A 20,422-nucleotide genomic window follows, 5' to 3' on the forward strand; every position below is an offset into this window, starting at 1 on the left:
TGGTTCGCCATTACAATCTTGTCAGTCTGGATCTGGAAGTCCCACAGGATCTTCGCTCTGTCATTCTCCACCACCTTCGGAGGTGTTTCCCATTTTGACCTTGGGGTTTCCAGTCCATACTCCGCACAGATGTTTCGGCAGAGATGGGCGAGATGCGATATATATATATATATATATATATATATATATATATATATATATATATATATATATATATATATACTCATACAATCTATATATATATATATATGTGTGTGTGTGTGTGTGTGCGTGCGTGCGTGCGTGCGTGTGTGTGTGTGTGTGTGTGTGTGTGTGTGTGTGTGTGTGTGTGTGTGGTTTTTGTGGGGGTTTGGGAAACATGTGTGTGAGTGGCCCCAGTGCTAAATTATACTGAATCTTGGTCCCTCTCACGGGCCACATGTGGGATTGGCCCTGACAACTGAATGCAGTGCTGCTTTCATTTCGGTAACTTTGTTTACAACCCTATAATAGAGACAGTATAGGACCACAGGGCAGGACACAGACAAAGTAAAATCAGTCATCCTGGAAATGTTTCTGGAGAAGAACAGCCGTAGCTAAAATTAGCTTATTCGAATGACTGTATGCATGGGTTGGATTAACTTGAGTTTTGGTTTTGTTGGTATTTTTATTTTCTTACAGCGATCAACTTTCCACCGAAGTGGAAGGACTGTAACTGTAGGTAGTAGGTTACATATGTAATTCCAAGAGAAATCTGTTATTACAGTGCGGATGGATCTGAGTTTCGCCAGCCTCTACCCTCTGTTTGCATTCAGAGTGCAATGATGGACACTCTTTTTTACATTTAGAACACTGAGAAACATTTAACAGGCTCACAATTTAGAAATGTACTCATCACTCACACCCAAATACACACACACACATGGACAAGCAAATGGGTGCACAGACAGTGTCGCATCTTGAGCTGTTGGTGGTTTGATTTCCTTGCTCAACATCAACTTGTGAGTGGCTTCAGTCACTTTGGTTCTGTCTTTGTCTTTCCTTTTCTTTTTTAGATTCAAAGCAGGTCTCAAACAGACTGAAGTATTGCCATTCATCAAATGACTGACTGGTGTTATCTTTAATTAGTCAAAAGAAAAAAAAATCAACTACAGTAAAATAGATTTTAAAATGTATATACCGGACATACAATCTAAGCAAAAATGACTCATACAATGATTTTGACAGCTACAAGAAAAATGGCAAAACATTTTGGGCAAAAAAGCTCACTACTGTATTTCCATCATTTCTATACAGTTAGACCAGACGTGTCTTCTCTCAATACACACACGCACACACACACACACAGGGACAAAATTGAGGGTACCCCTCTTTTAATTGAACTAAAAATCAACAGTGGTCATGGAAAGAAATTGAACCTCACGAAAGTAAAAACATATCCAAAACTAAATTAAAATTAACCAATGAAAACCATACACTGCTTTGGATTTGTGGTAAAACAAAATTATTTAAAAAAAATCTAACCCATGAAACAGGCATAGGCAAAGATAAGAGAAAAATGAAAATAAATTGACCGGAGGGACATGTTCAATCAAGGTATGTCCTCAAATTAGCATCACAGTCTTCAAACTTGTAATCAGTTGCCCTATTCTAAGGATAACAAGAAGTTACTGTTGTTTGGTGACAATGTGTGTCCCACGCTAAACATTGACAAGAGGAAGCAAAGGAGAGAGTTGTCGCAGGAGATTAAAAAGAACATTATTAACAAGCGCATTCGAGGTAAAGACTATAGCACCATTTTGAGATTGTAGGACAGTCAGTGCTGACAGAATGCCCACCTCTGTAAATACGGTCCCACATTGTCCACTAATAAATTACAGAAAACATAGCATTTAATTAAACACAAACATTTCGCATCACCTGACCCTTGAAACATTTGAAATAGCCGAATTTAAGGTGTTTGTAAACCACACCTATGTTAGCACTTCCAGGCAGGTAAACCGCAAATAACATACACATAGACAACAACTCAGACCTATGAACAATTTTTAGTCTTCTATCCCCTTGAAGTTTTCTGGAATATTAGCGGAAACCAGGTGGCCAACGTGCCGCCTGATTGGTCAGTACGTCTGCCTCACAGTGCAGAGGTGCATGGTCCGATTCGGGCTTCGGCCTCCCTGTGCCTATACTACGGTTTCCTCGAACTTTGTTGTCTCTGTGACTAGTTGGCAACCAGTTTGGGTGTACCCTGCCCATTGCCTCAGAACGTATTGGATAGGCTCCAGCAAGTCCACAACCCTCGTGAGGATAGACTCATTAGAAAATGGCTGGATGAGGAGAAAGCCCACTTGTCCAGTCCACTGTCCAACCTAGCCTTTGCAGGATAAAAAAACAAAACTATGGATTGAATTACAACAGCACGAGTATTGTCACTTTTTTTAATTGAAAAGAAATTAACTCAAGACAAAAACATCCCTGCAGCATAATGACTGAACTCAGTTTCATGTGTATGGCGAGGATGTTGAAGTGCAGCACATCAGAAAAATGTACAGGTGCTAACAGGCCACAGATAACTTTACATGAGGTTAAAGCTGGTGTCATTTACAAAGTCAACTGGATTGCATGCAGGAAGCAAACAAACATGGAAATAACATGATGACAAGACCAGATTTGCATTGAATGTCACAAGAAAACTTCTTCTCTGTAATAATTTAGGATTATAATAGATCCTGTGTATAAAAAAAAAATACTGCTTTGTTTGCTGTGCAGCATCAGAATCTCTTCATCTGTCGCCGATCTTGTCTTCTCTGCTTCTTCTCGTTCACTTCCTCCGGTGCGGACGGGCTCTCTGCAGAAAACCAGGGGCCCAGAATGTTCACCCAAAGCAGGTGAGCAGCGCGAGCCGGCGCCTGGCAAACAAACAGCACACCATTACATCTCTTTAAATGTGGATGAACGTGCAGGGCTTGAGAGCAAAAATGGGAGTGGAAAAAAATACATTAATCTGAAGTAATTATTAAGGAGAGAGACTCTCACCAGCAACCACAGATACCAAAAATACGAAGAGATGCAACTGAGCACTTGGACAAACACTGTGAGCAGGATGACATCCTTCAGGTGCCTGTTAGAGGAAAAAAAAGACTTGATTGCCACTGAAACCCTTTTTAACATTACACACCGACAATTTAAAACAATATGAATTACATGTTACATCAAACATTGCCTGTGCAGTTAAGGAATATCCTGTGAGGTGACAGTTGAATATGGTGTGATCACCTACTCGGCCATTCCCTGCTCCATGTTTAAGTCTATTCCTCCGTCAAGGAGACTTCCGTCCTCAGCAAATACCGGTTTGGCCATCGTGGACATGGAGCGGTAACTCCCAATATAGACAGCTAGCGCAAATGCTAATAACAGCTGTATGAAGGTGGAAACATAGAAACTTTCACTGAAGAGAATAGTTTGCCCAGAAATCCGCTCAGCACTCGAATACAATACTTACTTACCCATGTCCAAAAAGTAGATGAATTGTAGAAGATCAAAAGATTTACAGCAACATATATGGCCTTTGTAAGAGAATTATTATTTACAGTTAGTGATTGGAGTTACACAAGTGACAAATAAAACGGCTTTAAAAAGCTCGTCATCTTACATTACGCATTCAACTGACATTTATCGCGATGGACATGTTCCCATTTCATGGCACACAAATGCAAGATCCATGCTTACATTAGCTCCCAGAATGACTCTTGTATAGAACTTGAGGGTTGACTCATTCTCCTCGAAAATCTGCTTCTTTCCCTTCGTACCAACTTTGCCTTTGGGCTGCAAGTAGGGAGACGTTGGGGGGGGGGGGGGTAAGATCAGTTTCATTAATAAACTTCATGTCAACATTTCATACTATAAAATGAATCATTGGTTCCTGAAGAATTAAGTTTTCTCCTGACGTTTACGTGTCCCATTCCATGCATTTCAATCTTTGCAGTCACCGTAGGGTTTTTGCTAAAACCGCAATCCTCATTTTGTGGGGAATCTCACGTTTAGTTATACTTGAACGTAAAATGTTTCATGAGTAGATTTCTTTGAATTATCTGTGGCAGGATATGGACTCGCGCTTCCGCCTGCTTGGGCAGTGCGGCATGGTGATCATCAATTACAGGACGTACGCCTACCCTATAGATACACCTGCTTGGAAGTTCCTCTTTCTGTACCTCCTCCTTGGAGTCGGCACACACGTGTGTGTTGGCATGCAGCGTGTGCTTGTTCAGTGCAGAGTGACGTTGGATTTCGCCACAAGCAGTGTGGTGTGACAGGGGGCTGGGCTACTTCGGGTGTTCCTCGTGAGTGTGGTGCACTTCCTGCACCATCACAAGTGGAGTCTGGGCAGAGCTTTCCTGGACACATGCACCCGTGCAGCCTTACTGCTGCTGCTGTTGTCTTGGCTCATGGATACTAGACACAATCCTTACACGGCTCCTTTTCCCTGGTTTTAAGTACTGGGCTCTCTCCTTCCACTGGTTTTAATTCCGACGCTCTCGGGGTGGAAGGTGATGGCTGAAACCGCAGCATTTCCTCACAATTGCAACCGAGGCATTCTGACTGTACTGTGCCAGATGGTTTTTAGTAATATTGCAGACTTTAATTTGATAATTATTTATCTTGTGTTCGTTTCTGTAAAATACCGGTAAATGTCTTTTGGATTTATTTGTTTGTTTATAAATTGTCATATCTTAGTGTGACATTGTTGAGTTTCAGGTTCTTCTGATTGGGGGGAATATTGCATTTTGTTTATAGTGGTATGGGGCCGCCATAATTGCATGTTTTAAGCGTGCGTTTGTTTTTGTTTGACAGGTGCCGAGGGCCCCGGTTCGGCAGCGGTTCCCTGGTCGTGGTCTTTCTTCACTTTTTGGTTAGCGTGTCACGGGTGCTGTGTAGTTTTAGATGCTCCCCATCTTTATTTCCGCTGTTGCGGTAACCCCATACCGTGTCCCGTTTCCCCTTTCTTTGGCATGTCCCATACGACTCTTCATAAAGTTTGACACTTTCTTTAAAATCACGTTCTGGCTGTGAAAGTTATTTCTATTTTTTTCTTAATGTAACATGTGATTGGATATTTCAAAGTCTTAAAGAGTGTAAGTCACCAGGTGGCGTTGTCTAGTCACCAATTTAATACAGCTCGCCTTGCCACATATGATGTATGTTAATTACAATAGGGAATATCATTCATGGACTATATGTATATATATAAGTAAGTGTGATAGTTTACTTCATGCCCCAAACGCGCACCGTTAACGCTATAGTCGGACAGTCGAGTCAGTGAACGCCAAAGAAAAGAATAAAAAAAGTACATGCGTGTGAAACCTCACCGCCATTAGCTCCCAGAGATATACTTGTGGTCGTTTCCACTGTGTCCTTTACAACACGCTGTCCTCGAACCCCCCTTTGCTACGTTTATGTAGGCGCATTGAAAACTTGAAGACAAAATCGCTCAGTGTTAATTCCTGTAACACATCAGCGTTAAACACGTCTGAGATTAGCATTTCCGGCGCGTGAAATAAACGTCATAGCGGGCTATGAAATCTGAAATTTGATGGTAGTGTACCCTCTGGTGGCCATTATATAATTATTCTATTGTATAGCTGTGCCATCCGATATCGAAGCAAACTTTAATTTTGATTTCAAGTATCATGAGACTACGGAACCCCTAAGGGGACATGAAAGGGAAAAAATAAACCTTTGCGAATCTCGCAAAGTGTTATTTTATTTTTATTTTTTTCTTCCATGTCCCCTTAGGTGCTCCGTATGAGACAGATCTCGAGGCGCGTGGCATATAAATATAATCGCGAAAGTGTAATGGTAGTAACACATTTTCGCGTTTCTACACAATGTGACGAGTACTCCATCAGTCTCGGCTGGTGCCATGGCAGCTGACTTGGAGCTGGTGCTGACCAAGGGAATCCGACTGTTTAATTGAAACAAATTATCGCAAAGGCACGAGGCGGTGTTGATGGGATGTGCTTTCTTCCCAATACTCTGAACGTTAAGTTGAAGAAATTCAATTAAGTGTGGCTAAACGGCGGGATACAAATTGTGCAAAAGCAAATTGGTAATGGGAACATACACATTTCGAAAAACCTGTCAAATGTCACAGATAATCATGAAAATAGACGATTTTGAGACGTGTGGTTTAAGTATATCGCAAAGGTGTAATAGAAACACAATTTTTGCGTTTCCACGTCATGTGACATAGCCTCCAACCACGTACAGATAGATATACCACATCCAAAATGGCGCAGTGTTGACGTGTCGTAGCACGGGATCCATAGGCTTAAAGCGGCATCTATGGAAATACATCTAGGTCTGTGAGACTTTTGCTGTCAGCTGTCCATTCATACTTTGACTTTGTCGGCCACCGTAGGAGGGGTTTCCACAGCCCAGATATGTTTGTTTTGTCAAACAATCCTAATGTAGGTTGACAACTAACTAAACACCAAGTCGGGTAGGCAGCGAGCCTTCTTCTGACACTTAGACACATTATGGAGTTTTTGCTTCAAGTGAAAGTCGGTGCTCTATTTGGTTTGCTGCTACTAACTCTTTTTTTCGGTTTCATCCCCGCTCGAGTCACATGGTTCAGAGACACAAACGGGACAGGTAGGTGAAGTTATTGATTTCACCAATAGCGGGGGCTTACTTTGTTGCTTTTAAATGGAATATTACATTGACCGAATGACAGGAAAACAAACTCTTCGTTTATAAATATAACTATTTTTGAAAGGTGGACTCTGACCAATTAGGCTGGATTGCTTGAGTGTATTTTTTTCTCAGTGAAGAGTCACGTGCTCCCAGTAGATTTTTGTCATCAGTGATTTGATCAACGATGAACAGAACAAACTGCTGGTATTTATTTTGATGAGACTACGCCTACGTCGATTCATGTTAGGGACTGTAACATTTAGTCACCGAGTCTTTTTATTAAGATATTGAATTTAATATAATGGGGTTTTATGCGAATACAAACTCAATACACTGCTGCTTATGCTCAGGTCTAGCCCAAAGGGATACTAAATGTTCACACGTATAGTGCAACCCAAGGTGGTTACCATAGTGAACCTGTCGAAAAGTGGATCTAGATTTAGTCTCGTGTGGAAGTAAAACATTACTTTTCCCACGGTATTAGGAACTTTCTGTAAAGTTATATATTCTAGAGTCGGCTCCTCTGACCTTTTGCTATTCTTAAAAAGCACATATTTACCATCAGCTAATGTGGTGAGGAAACAATTTGGGAATTTCTCCATTGTGAAACAAATAAAGGTTTTCTTATCTCATTCATAGTCATATATTCTCAACAGTACAGTATAGGTTGTCGGTCTAATTTGTCATTAAATCACCCTAAAGAAAAGCTTGTGGGATCTATTTAAATGTGTAATCTTGTGTAATTAAAAAAAGGTTTGAAAAAAACAAATCTTTGCATTTTCAGAGACTCATCGCACAGTTTTGAGTTTAATAAGCTGCTTTGCCGGTGGAGTCTTCCTGGCAGCATGTTTACTGGATATCATCCCAGATTACCTGGTGGACATCAATGCCGTCCTGGAGTCCAACATGATTGAGGTTAACCCACCCGGCACGGGGACTCCTCCCTACCTCGCACTATCGTGATCGCTTAAGTTGTGCATGACATGATTCTCTTTGCATCATTTTGCATGTTCATTGAGGATTTTAAATTAGTCCAATAATTCCTGAAAGAGATGCTTTACTGATTTCACTATTTTCAGCAGTATAAAATGAATATTTTGTCTCTAATACATTTGATAACTTGATTATTTTTCATGGGAAATTAACACCTTAACGCATCTTGTCACTTGCTGTCAACAAAAAATGTGCTCAAGGCTCAGGTAACAACCAATCACATCTAATGTGACGTTCACAACCTGAGTGGTGATAGGTCGCTGCCAGAGCCCTGAGTACTTGTGATGTCATTTTCAGTCCACATCAAGTGGTGAATTGCGTTTTAAAGGTGTTAATTATACTTGGAAAAACAATGAAGTTGCCATATTCATTTCTAATACTTAATATAATACATAATTCTCCATAGGTGTGAATGTAATAGAAAGGGTTGGGTACATTTCAACAAAACTTTATGATATACCAATGATTAATTTTGATTAAGTGATTAATCTCACTGTTTTTGTCACACAGATCAACTTTCCCCTTCCTGAGTTCATCATGGCTGCCGGCTTCTTCATGGTCCTTATATTGGAGAGGGTCGTTCTGAACTGTCGGGAGAATGGTGGGACTGTGGATGAGAGGGCCCCACTTATACAGGACAACAGTAACAGCCATGGCCATGGCCACGGCCACGGCCACGACACCACCGTGTCTCCAGATCTGGAGAGCAGCGGCCACCATGTCCATGTCGACTTTCAGGCCCACTCGCCTTTTCGCTCATTTATGCTATTCCTCTCGTTGTCGCTCCACTCGGTTTTCGAGGGGCTGGCTATCGGCCTGCAGGACACTGACTCGAAGGTAAGAAAAGAGGAATGCCTATCGTACACTGGCGTATTTCTATTTTATAGATAATACTGAATATTGAGCAGCGTTTACCCAGATTCTGTTTGGTTACACTTTGGATACAGCTCTTGGCTATCATAAATTGGGGCCAGTGAGTACATAAGGCTGGTTCTAAAAAAGGTACTGGTAGTCCAGCAGAATGTTCAAACACTGACCCATTTCGAGAGTCAATATTTTTTCCCCTCATTTACAATTAATTCGCAGAATTCACTGCTTACAATATTGCAAACATTCAGCAGGGATAACATAAACAACCTTATGGAGATTTGTGTTGGAATTTGCATGTGAATGTACTTTGAGTGGTGGAAAAATAGCCGCTGCGGCCACTTCCTATTCGTGATGCGCCAACACACCCGTGATCCCCGTATAACCTTAAACTGCATCAGTTTCAAAATCAGTTGTTCCCAATAAACTGGCAGAATGTCAATACGACACAATACAGTCGAGTCCCCACACTGTTCTTAATGTCTTAATATGTGTTGGCAGAAAAAAATGACCTTACGCATGTTAACTTCTGTCTCCACAAGGTACCGCTGATGATTTACACTGTAATGTACTGTGTAATTCCTTGGGAATGACTTTAGTAAGTTGAACCGGAAGTTTAATCTATTTACTGTAAAACACAATGTTAACGTAAAAAAAATTAAAATTCTCTTTGTGTGTTCTACGACAACCACTTAAGATGCGTGCCAAGCATGGTGTCAAGTTTTATTCGAGGCAGGCAAACAATAAAATGGATCGCTAAATTTCTTTCACACTATAGTTGCCTGCACTATTTCTGCAGTGCATTCTTGCGCCTGAAATAGCAGGATTTGAAAAGTGGACAGTTTAGCTGCAGGCATTTTGTATTTTATGAAGCAAACAGTTGTGGTGTCCACGTGATCATGTAATGCAGTGAGTGGTGTCAAACTCATTTATGGCGTGGGCCACATTTGAGTTACCGTTTCACTGGAAGGGCCATTATGACTGAAACCGTATAAAGAAGTCAAGAATAACTGTTGATTCAACTATTGTTTAAATTACTTTCATGAGGGGTTTGGTAACAAGAAAATGCTTAGAATATACCGCTTATTTATTATATATGACAATTTAAAATGTTGATAGACATTTTAGAAGGGATCATGGAAGTTGACATGTTTGAACTGTTTTCACGGGCCTCATTAAAATGATGTGGCGGACCAGATCTGGCCCCCGGACCTGGAGTTTGACCCCTGTGCTGTAATGAAACCACGTGTAACATCACAGCCATTGTTCACCTTTAAGAAGTAATTTTCAACATGGTTGGTAATTTGTGCCACTTTTTAAACAGAGTATCTTTGTATCAGGCTAGTGAAAGTGTTCAAGTGTAAAAATATATATTTTTGTTTTTACTTGAGTGCTAAGTGCTTAGTGTTCAAGTGCTAAGCCCTCCAGTATGAAACAACGGAGTGCATTACCATGACATTCAACAATGTCTTGCAAAGAGCTGAGTGAACGATCGTAATTTCTTCAACTTCCACTGCAAGAAAATTTGATTTAAAGCATGTATCATTTGGACCTGGTTTTGAAGAAGTTCGTTTTTTGGCTCTCATGTGACACTCCGAGACCATACTGTCTGAGAACAACCATTATACATTAAAAAGAGAAGTTCAAGCTTCTGGTCGGATGCTTTGAAAAGCAAGGAATGTTCCGGTCATAAGACTTAAATGTCGTCCTGTGGTCAAGGGGCCCCCATCAATGCAGCCTCAACATTCTTTGGTGTAGCTTGAGGGTTTTTCACCTCCAAGCTTCAGTGTTGGCAACGGAGGCTCATAAGCAAAAATAGATGTTTACAAGAGATTACTTTTGTATGTTCTTCACAATTTATAACAGTTTCAGGTTGTCATAATAACGTGTCTCTGACCTGCCCAAGGATCAAGACTGAGTGAGAAGCCATGTCTCATTCAAATGAGCGATGGACACCCATTCTATAGTACAGTATACGATGTTTGATACCACTTTTTTTCAGACCAATACCAGTGTGAGTACTCAATTCTTGGGTAATCACTGATACCAAGTAACCAATACTACTTCTTTTGATAAAATTCAATTTCAACCAATAACAGGTCATTTTAAAGAAAGACCGTTTGTTTATTTCTGACAAAATGGAGAAACGGTCATTCTGCAAGAGTTAATGCAAGTCCAAAATAGGCACAAAAAACTTAAAGTTGAGGGTTCATTTTAAAAAACAAACAAAAGGGCAACCCCTCCCCGCCCACCCTCCAAAACAACTCTCTGCCAGTCAGTGTTTGTCCAAAATAAATTAAAGTGCAAAATAATCGAGGGACAACGATTAATTGTGAAGCATGACAGTATGAAGTTGCAAAATAGAGCTAGATGATACGACTGAAAAATGTTTCATATCAGCTGGTATTAATAAAAACATTTTTTTTTTACCTTTACAAAACAAGAAAAATACTACCTGGATTAAAGGTAAAATAAAACAATCCAGAAACTCGCCCATCCCAAGCACTCTTAAAAACCAACCAAATCATTTGTACACATGGAGACAGAACTATACACACAACACCGTATTTATGTGGCACTTGGACACATTGCCAAACACAACCACCACATCAGCAACGTCACCGCTGTTTATCACAACCTTAGACTATTTAGGCTTATTTTTTTTTCCATATCGCTTAGCCATAATGTCCTTTCTTAAAGATTAAATGTATGTTGAAATGAATGAAAACCAAATGTTTCACCACCTAGGTGTTGGAAATCTGCATTGCCATACTGGTCCACAAGAGCATCATCGTGTTCAGCCTGTCAGTGAAGCTGGTCCAGAGCGCCGTTCGTCCCGCGTGGGTGGCCGCTTACATCGGAGTGTTCGCCATCATGTCGCCTTTGGGCATCGCCATCGGCATCAGCGTGATTGAGGCCCAGCTGCCGGCCGGAGCGCTCATCCAATCTTTCCTGGAGGGCCTGGCGGCGGGGACCTTCATCTACATAACCTTCCTCGAGATCCTCCCACATGAGCTCAACTCCCCCGGGAAGCAGCTGCTCAAGGTGCTCTTCCTCCTGCTGGGCTTCGCCGTCATGGCCTCACTCACCTTTTTGGGCTGAGGGCACGAGATGTTGAAGTCGGCCAGGGTGCTCGTCAAGATTTTGGCTTTGTTTTTTGGATTCCTCTTCTGTTCCAAATGTGCAGAGGGCATTTTTCTCCACGTTTATGACTGTGTTTACGTTGCAGGTCCTTGACTTTACATCATCCACCGCAGGTGAATTTTTGAGGGAACGCATTAACAATGCTTGATGTTTTTAGACCTTTTGGTGTACTTTTTAAGATGTTTCATGAATGATATCTAAATGTAAGTTATTTCATTTCAGAGTTTTATGTGAACAGGGCCTTTTTCACCGGCAAACACTTTGAACCTGACTGAAGAAACCACTGGAGATGTTTACTTTGTGTATTTTATCCAATCATGCCACATAATTAGCAACTACATTTGCTTGATTTGATTCAAATAAGATGTGTGTTTCCCGACAAGTGCCTCCACGTTTGCGCAGGTACTTAATTTCCCAAGAAGTTATTTTATCTTTTGTCTTTGCTTCAAGTAGTCTATCACTGACCTCCTGACCTTTGATTTGTACTGTTATGTTATTACACTTCCTTTAGCCTATTTGTGGACTCAGTAATATTTTATTGCTCATATAATTTATGGTGAGATATGTTATGTGAGCTTGCATGCATGTGGGCGCGCTTCCTGATGCCTCAAATATTGTGACCTAAAAAAGAGAATGCAAACAAGAGAAAACATGGGATTTTTTTCCCACTACGCCCACCACACATAAAGCTTCAGATTCTATACGAGAAAGACTAGTGTACAAATCGATAGAACTGTCATTTAATATCACCATCTGATTTTTGCATTGTATGAGAATTGAGAGCATGCAGTATATTGAAATTTTTTATGGTGATGTAGAAAAAAAATTGTATGATGAAATAAAACATTGTATCAACAAAGTTTAATGATTGTTTAGCTGTTGAGATTGGGAATGCCCCACTTTGCTTTCAAGAAAAGTGCATTCTTTGTTTGGTTCATTTGCCTTCGGGGCGGCATGGCTCAGCGGTCTAGTGGTCATTTCCCAACCCAGAGGTTGTTTGCTCAATCCGCGGCAATTGCGACCATGTCCAAGTGTCCTTAAGCAAGATACTGTACTGACCACCAGTTGCTCCTGATGCTGCGTCATCAATCAGTAGGTGAATGTGGTAACAGTGTAAAGTGTTTCGAGTACCCGATGTGCGCAATGTAAGTGACAACCCATTTTGCAATTGAGGAACTATAGTGGTCCATCTATAGTGCTCTTTATTCCTTCACTCCGAGACTCATGTGACCAAGAACTGTTCCTTTCTAAGATTGTGGAATACTATACAACAAACGCATCGTGCGAGACTCATGTGACCAAGAACTGTTCCTTTCTAAGATTGTGGAATACTGTACCACAAACGCATCGTGCTGCAATGAAATATTATCGTGTCATACACTATTGTTTAAAGGATGTTCGTCGTAGCTGCCTTTTTTTCACTTGTACCTCAAATTCTGGAGGGTGAATTTATTATAAAGTCATGTTACATAGATAGATATTTACAACAATCTTAGTCATTCTGTATTCACTCTGAAATAAGTTGGTATCTGATCAGAAGCAAATGTTGGTTACTGTAATTTAATGCATTAAAAAACGTTTAACGTTAATAAAATCAATGTACCGCCATCTTGTGGAGGTTTGTAAGTATTACAGTGTGAGTGCCTGAAAGTACAATTCGTGTTGTTTTGTTGGCAACGTTTATAAAATACCCTTATGAAAATATGGTCAATTATTAAACGTTTTTTAATGCTGACTTCCATGTAAAAAGTATAATTATCAGTACGATAAGTTCATAATACCTTTTGAAGCATTCAGTCACACACGAATATGTCCTGTGTCCAAATAGTGGGCCATTCAGAATCACATATGACACTACATTCCACGAACCCCACCCAATTCCAATGAAGTTCGGATGATGTATGAAATGTAAATTAAAACAGGAAACAATGATTTTCAAATATTTTCACATACTTTGGAATACACTACAAAGATATTTTATTTGATATTCAAGCTCGTCAACTTGATTCGTTGTATACTCATCATGAAGACTCTTAACGGCTTACAGAGTTTCCTAACATCAACACTCTTGCCTGATGGTCCGAAGGCATTATTAACTCGTTTTTCCTTGGTGTGTGTGTGTGTGAGGGGGTGGGGGGTGATTCACGAGGGTCTGCTAATGAGAGGTTCTGTTGAAGTACAAAAGCACAAAGTACAGTAAGTCGGCCAGCAGAGAGGCCCCTCAGTATGTGTGAAGGAGCCAGTGAAGCATCAAGCTCGGGTTGCGAGATGGCGAACTCTTCTGCTCTCTCACATCTCAACATGTCAGAAAGCTTTCAAGTGTATAAAATTAGTGGACTGATGCATCATTTTCCGTTTGTAATCACATCAGAATATTTTCTGCTGAATGATGGATACAAGACAAAATCGAAGCTTATAACGAGCACTCGCCCACACTGACCTTTGTTCTATACTGAGTGCTCTTTGTTTTGAAATGAATTGTTGTGATCAATTATTAAATACTAAAATAGCTACAGTTGGTGGAAAAAAGAAACAAAACAAGTGGTCACCTCCAAAGGAATGTACAGAGCGGAAGGTGCAATATAAAGTCGAGTGTGGTCAGTTCTCTCGTATGACACTTCCACAATCATACAACTAGGAGATCAAACTTCACATTTCACGTGCTGTTCCACAATGCCGTTCAACCTCATGTCAGATGAAGTGTAAATGAAAAGTGTAAATGTGAGGGATTGTAGAGTATAGGCTGTGGAGGTGTCTTAATACATTTTCATATCGCTTAAAAGTTCATTAATTTCAATAGTTCACTTCGAAGGAGAAAGTCAAATATAACACAGGAAAGCTGTATGAAACACAAATACTTGTTCAGAAAGCCTATTCAAACTCAATTTACTCTTTGCTACAGTCAATTCATCCTTTTTCTGGAGAATTGTTTTGAAATAGTGAATTAGATGCTTTTGGTAGCCGTACACAACCAACTTATCGAACAAAAATGGAAATATTCCAATCGTACTTACAGTCATTGTTATGATTGATATGATTCATTGATATGAGTCGAATTATATTTAATTTTTCATTGCTACTTATGGAAATGTGCTAGGCAGCTTAAACCAGTCCTTCTCAAAAAATGTGGCTGGTACTGTAGATGTTCTTTTTTTTTTGTCTCTCCCATTGAGTGACCCTTGCCACCCTAAGCTCCACCTTCAATTTGCATTATGCAAATGAGCCAGTTGGTTTGCGCCAAGTGAGTGATGCATCCTCCCTTCTCGCCCCCTTTCCTCCCGTGGTATTCTCTTCCTCCTCCACAGTCCCCAATACTCATCGTTCTCCAACTGCTAAAGGTAAGATGGACATTTCTTGCTAGCTACTCGATCTTAGTACGCTCCTCCGAGATGAAGAAATAAATCATAAATAGTATTTCCAGATGGAATGATTTCTTCATCAGTATGTGAAACTTCAACAGAACGTAGTTAAGACGCCTGTCATCTTTCTCCACAGTGACGCTGTCGTGAGATACGGCAAGCAAACATGGCCGCTGTAAGTGAAATTAATTACTGTGAGATGTTTAACTTTCTGATATTGTGTCAGTAGATGCTTGCTCTGGGATGGACCCGTGAGCATTTTTTTTCTTAAAGACGTGGCTTTACAGGTCTTTTTTCTGTAATCATGTGAAGCAGCTTAACGAGTCACTCGGTGGTGTGCGTCGCTTGGGGTGCCCGCCAGCTCACACGCATGCCTGACACTTCGAGGGGAAAGTCAAGTCAACCTTTTTCTACACAATAATATGTTGTGTTCATATGTGTATCAATATGTTCATTCATCTCAGGGGCCCTTACTCTATTTGGTGTCAACTGAAAATGACATCACAGTCACTGAGGCCTCAGCTAACAAGCAATCACATCAAACCCAGAAAACAGGTGAGCTGTGATTGTTTGTTCCCTCAGCCCCAAGCAACTGTGATGTCATTTTCAGTGGACAGCAAGTGTCAAAAATGCCCCCCCCCCCCACCCGAGATGGATAAAAATAAGTGGATTTTTCAGCTTGACTCATATTCCACAAACGCAATATTAATACGGTAATCATAATGCCAGGTTAAGACAAGTGGTAAGAGAACATATGATTGTATTTATGACTTGACTGTGCAATTCACAAGTATGTGTCAAGTCTTGACCTTCAAGTTTCAAGCAAGTCCGAAGCGAGTGTGGCAAAAATCAACCAAGTCATGTCAAGTTTTGACTGAATTGCAAGAAAATTGAGTCGAGTTATGACTTGGTTAATCTTTCTCTCTCCGAATTTATATATACAGTAATCCCTCACAATAACACGGTTCATCTTTCACGGATTCGCTCTTTCACATATTTTTTTTCATGCAGTTTTTTTGGTTTGTTTGTTTTTTAGAGTGCATTGTGTTCTGCATCCTGATTGGTTAAGGGACTGTCGTCGAATGTCAACAGTCTCTGTGCCTCATCGCTGTACATCTTGCCAAATTTTCTCCATGACGTTGATATATGAACGTTCTATACAGTATTTCTAAAAAAAAAAAAAGTCAGTTATTTGTAAGAAAAAAACACATCAATGTTTTAGTTTTTTTTAAGCGTTTGAACCTGTATAAAGTATTGTATTGTATATGTAATAATTGTAAAATATAAAGATGATTACTTCATGGATTAAAAACGAAAATTTAACTTTTCTTTCCAAAGCAAAACTGGCATCACATTATTCTTAAATTGCAGTTTTTCAAATCGGCAAGACTTCTTCAAGTCTTGTGGTTCAAGACAAAGTAAATTTGAGTCTCATAAAGTATAAGGAGCTATTATTCGTGAACATCGCTGTTCGGTCTGTTACGCAGACTGGATCTTTCCGTGTGGTGTCAGAGGACGAGCAGGCCATGAGATCCAAGCTGGAGCATCTGACAGTGAAGGATCATGGGCCCGTGTTTGGGCCATGTCACAAAATGCCAGGCCACACCGTACAAAAGGTATGACGGCTTTGGACGGGGCAGGCTGACGTTGACTGCGCAACTCTAAATACGATACAACCACTTTTCAGGCTAAAGATGAGCTGAACGAGACTGAGGAGAGGCGGATGTTGTCCCTCAAGGATCTGCGGCTCATGATGAAGGAGAGGGCGGCCGAGGGAGATGACTTGGCCAAACTGGTGCTGGAGCGTTTCGGGGACAAGCCAGACGCTCTGCTCCTGCGCTTCCTGCGAGCCCGCAAGTTTGATGTTGTCAGGACGCATGAACTCATGAAGGGTAACCATCTTTCGCCTTATCATTGTTTTAGCATTTGTTCACATTCCGTTGATATTTACTGATAGCTTCAGTAATTGCGAGGGAGGCCTCTTTTGTGCTCCGCTTTAGCATGAATACTGTCCATCACAGAGAAAGGGAGCCATGTGGTTGTTAATTGGAGGCTCTGATGAGGCCCTGACAAAGACCTCCTTTGTCTCCAACTGGGACAGCGAGTATATTTTACTTGGGAACTCACCGTGTACCAGTGGGAACTGCACAGCAGAGCGCCATGAGTTACACTGGTTGTACTGCTGCTCAGTTTGATGCTGTTGATTGATTGACTGGTTGATGTGAGCTATAGAATGGATACACGTGGAAGTCCAAATGCAAGAAATTGGTGAATTTGTCAATGGTGTAGCCCGAATGTGAATGAGATCACTGTGTTCTTTGTATGTCTGAGCTATGAGGGCCAGACGCACGCCATAGCGGTAAGAGTCTATCTAGTATTAGTAAAAATGCAATCACGTTATTTGCCCAAGCATTACTTTTGTTAATTCAGTATCCTCATTCTATTCACGCGGGATAGAGCTTGGAGTGGACAGCAGAAAGGAAAAAAAAATCAAAAGCCTCTCCTCTTGCTTACTCGTGCTTGATCATGTGGGGTTCAGTTGATTTCTTCCCACATGAGAAACGAGGTTCTAGATTAGGATTTTGCACTATACGGGTAGTTAGTTTTGATTTCAATTTGATGTTTGTCCTTTATATTCAATAAGTTTAAGTTTAAGTTTAAAATAAGTCAATAAATTATTCATCTTCCGAACCGCTTGATCCTCACCAGGGTCGCGGGTGGTTTAAATTAGTTTTAGTATTAGCTTTAGTTTGTTCATTTAAAAAAAATATCATAACTAAACTAAACTATTCTTTATCTTTATCATGCTTTCACAACAGGGAGTATTTGTGGAGTGCAAGACGATAAAAAGGTCACTCTTGGGAAATAAAGTAAAGTATTTACGATTCGCAAATGACTGTTGAGCTTCCTTCTTCTGTATGGCCGTATAATAGTACCGAAATATAAATGCATTTAAAACAAACCCCCAAATTTCATGTATGAAATTAATTGATAAAATAAAGGATACTTTCGCTATAATTATAGTTTTAAGTTCGTTTTATAACGTTTCAGTGAGTTGGTGTTTTTCATTCACTCCCAAACACCAAACTGCCAAATGAAAAAATAGACTCTTTTTATTCATCGGGAAATCAAAAGGTTTTAATCTGCCTTTCGTAATCAGCAGTCGAAAAAGTCAGGTTGCACAAAACACTCATTGGACTCCCAGTGAACTCACAAACTATACTGATGTCATATCTCCAATAAGTCATCAACGCCATCTACTGGTGGGTGTGCAGCCGTAAAGTAGTTTCCAAGTTTGAAATTTAAAGTGGAGTAACATCGGCCGACGTTGGAAAAAAAACTGGAACGGTATAATTGTCAATGACAGTTACTAACTTTTAAAAGCTTATTTTATTTTGTTCACAAAAATGTTTTTTCAATCTCAGTTGAGTTCTTTCATGAGTTTGAATTAACTTTATAACCTTGTTTGAGGCCTGCTCCATATGAGTATGTTGAGTGAGAATTGCTTTTATATACAAGGAAGGAACAACTGACTTGACTTTTCTTCAAAACAAAAGCTCGTTTAAGGTTAATGAAAGCATTGATTTCCAAACCCCAATAATTTCCCCTTTTGAGCATGATAAGAACCCAAGGCGCGCATATCGCCATATCGAGATAAAAGTAGACAAAAGTTCCATTTCACTCACATGTTTAATGAGGGAAAGCGTTTGTGTTGGTGTGCAAATGTGAACTTTTTCTGAGGGGTTAACCGCGAGTTGTGAGTGAAAAACAAACACATGCACACTCATGCGTGCACCTTAATTGGGGTCTTTGGGGTATGAAAAGGGCAACATTGCACATGCTATGATGAAACAGTAGTGTCATTGTGTGTATTGCATCTCCTCATACACGCATAGACCCGCCATCAATATCTTGCATTGTCGTGGCTGTTTGTAGGTTACGTGCGCTTCAGGAAGGAGTACCCTGAGTTGTTTGAGAACCTGACGCCCGAGATGGTCCGCAGCACCATTGAGTTGGGCTACCCTGTGGTTCTGCCCAGCAGGGACAAATACGGCCGTGTCGTGCTGCTCTTCAACATTGAGAACTGGGACCTGGACGAGATCACATTTGATGAGGTTGCAAAAAAAAAAAAAGAAAAACAATCAACAACAAAAAAATGTTGATAGGCTTGAAATATCATTTAGAAATACGAAATCCATCTACGCATTACCGACCGGCATTAAGTGTTTTGTAGTGGTCTTGCTAATGCCACCGTTCCACTGTGTGTGTGTGTGTGTGTGTGTGTGTGTGTGTGTGTGTGCCAGATTCTAAGAGCATACTGTGTGATCCTGGAGAAGTTGCTTGAGAATGAAGAGACCCAGATCAATGGCTTCGTCCTGATTGAGAATTTCAAGGGCTTTACCATGCAGCACGCCTCCGGGATTAAGCCGGCTGAGCTCAAGAAGATGGTGGACATGCTGCAGGTCAGTCGAGAAATAGGTCATCGATCAACTGAACACAGTCAACAGTGAGCAGTTTTCGACTGCGGTTTTGTTCGCCATGCAGGATTCGTTCCCCGCCCGTTTCAAGGCGGTCCACGTCACCCACCAGCCATGGTACTTCACCACTACATACAATGTGGTCAAGCCTTTCATGAAGAGCAAGTTGCTGGAGAGGGTATGGACAGAGGGGCGGGGCTCACACACATATTTTTCCGCATGGCTTCTCGTCTGATGAATACCTTTCACCTCAGGTTTTTGTTCACGGGGACGAGCTGGACAACTACTTGAAAGAATTTGATGCTGACATTCTTCCTGCAGATTTTGATGGGAAAGCTTGTGTGGCAGACTGCCAGGCTATCGCCAACAGGCTTTTCGGCTCAGAGGACACGGCTCTCTGAACCAGGACGGCCTTCATCGCAGATGATGATCAAATAGGCACTCTGATTTGAAGCTATAGCACAAATATCTTTTTTTTTTAATCCGTAAAGCAGCGCTAAGCAGAAAAGTATTTAGAGTTAGCATAAGGTGGTTTACTGTGATAATTGATATTGATGTTTAGATATTGCAGAAAGTTGTTTGGCATGTGCAGCTGATTTTTCTTTTTACTGTTCAGAGGAGTTGAGTTAGCTGTTTGCCTTTCCAACTTGATGAATATGTGCCTACAACTCGCCAGATGAATGCTAAGAGAAAATGAAGTGGTTGTAATGCAGGATGCCCTAAGAGTACATGAGAAGGGTTATTAAATAAACCTGTGTGGTATTAAACGATATATTCTGTCCCTGTGGCTTTGTTACTCTTCAGATAATTTAATGCTGTAGCTACAATTAATTGCCCGGAGCACTTCAAATGTCTTTTGTAATTTGCAGTGGATTTATAAGTATATTCATTAAAAAAGGTTTTCTGCTT

General features: G+C 40.6%; 3 protein-coding genes across 3 annotated transcripts; 2 read left to right on the top strand and 1 right to left on the bottom strand.

Annotated features, from left to right (window-relative positions):
* Nucleotides 1-2,403: 2,403 nt before the first annotated feature.
* tmem208 (transmembrane protein 208) lies at nucleotides 2,404-5,537 on the bottom strand. Its single transcript, XM_052063377.1, has 6 exons — nucleotides 5,346-5,537; nucleotides 3,709-3,804; nucleotides 3,486-3,545; nucleotides 3,260-3,396; nucleotides 3,016-3,100; nucleotides 2,404-2,888 (listed from the first exon to the last, which is right to left on the bottom strand). Exons 1-6 carry the CDS (start codon nucleotides 5,349-5,351, stop codon nucleotides 2,751-2,753), a joined length of 522 nt encoding a protein of 173 aa, XP_051919337.1. The 5' UTR covers nucleotides 5,352-5,537; the 3' UTR covers nucleotides 2,404-2,750.
* A 381-nt stretch (nucleotides 5,538-5,918) lies between these two features.
* slc39a1 (solute carrier family 39 member 1) lies at nucleotides 5,919-13,166 on the top strand. Its single transcript, XM_052063317.1, has 4 exons — nucleotides 5,919-6,630; nucleotides 7,457-7,587; nucleotides 8,176-8,502; nucleotides 11,281-13,166. The coding sequence occupies exons 1-4, from the start codon at nucleotides 6,516-6,518 to the stop codon at nucleotides 11,632-11,634; spliced, it is 927 nt and encodes a 308-aa protein (XP_051919277.1). The 5' UTR covers nucleotides 5,919-6,515; the 3' UTR covers nucleotides 11,635-13,166.
* Nucleotides 13,167-14,921: 1,755 nt separating this feature from the next.
* LOC127599374 (retinaldehyde-binding protein 1-like) lies at nucleotides 14,922-20,294 on the top strand. Its single transcript, XM_052063310.1, has 8 exons — nucleotides 14,922-15,014; nucleotides 15,172-15,210; nucleotides 16,523-16,651; nucleotides 16,723-16,927; nucleotides 18,972-19,150; nucleotides 19,340-19,498; nucleotides 19,581-19,691; nucleotides 19,768-20,294. The coding sequence occupies exons 2-8, from the start codon at nucleotides 15,202-15,204 to the stop codon at nucleotides 19,912-19,914; spliced, it is 939 nt and encodes a 312-aa protein (XP_051919270.1). The 5' UTR covers nucleotides 14,922-15,014; nucleotides 15,172-15,201; the 3' UTR covers nucleotides 19,915-20,294.
* Nucleotides 20,295-20,422: the final 128 nt, after the last annotated feature.

Source organism: Hippocampus zosterae, chromosome 4 (assembly GCF_025434085.1).
Source record: "Hippocampus zosterae strain Florida chromosome 4, ASM2543408v3, whole genome shotgun sequence".
NCBI classification, from domain to species: domain Eukaryota; kingdom Metazoa; phylum Chordata; class Actinopteri; order Syngnathiformes; family Syngnathidae; genus Hippocampus; species Hippocampus zosterae.

Bases quoted from the DNA above. Each gene is read 5' to 3' on its own strand.
- slc39a1 (XM_052063317.1), top strand. From the start codon at position 6,516: ATGGAGTTTTTGCTTCAAGTGAAAGTCGGTGCTCTATTTGGTTTGCTG. The intron at 6,631-7,456 runs GTAGGTGAAGTT...TTGCATTTTCAG, and splicing joins CAGAGACACAAACGGGACAG to AGACTCATCGCACAGTTTTG. The intron at 7,588-8,175 runs GTTAACCCACCC...TTTGTCACACAG, and splicing joins TGGAGTCCAACATGATTGAG to ATCAACTTTCCCCTTCCTGA.
- tmem208 (XM_052063377.1), bottom strand. The intron at 3,546-3,708 runs GTAAGCATGGAT...TCTCTTACAAAG, and splicing joins GAGTCATTCTGGGAGCTAAT to GCCATATATGTTGCTGTAAA. The intron at 3,101-3,259 runs GTAGGTGATCAC...TTCCTCTAACAG, and splicing joins ATGGAGCAGGGAATGGCCGA to GCACCTGAAGGATGTCATCC.
- LOC127599374 (XM_052063310.1), top strand. The intron at 16,928-18,971 runs GTAACCATCTTT...GGCTGTTTGTAG, and splicing joins GACGCATGAACTCATGAAGG to GTTACGTGCGCTTCAGGAAG. The intron at 19,151-19,339 runs GTTGCAAAAAAA...TGTGTGTGCCAG, and splicing joins ACGAGATCACATTTGATGAG to ATTCTAAGAGCATACTGTGT.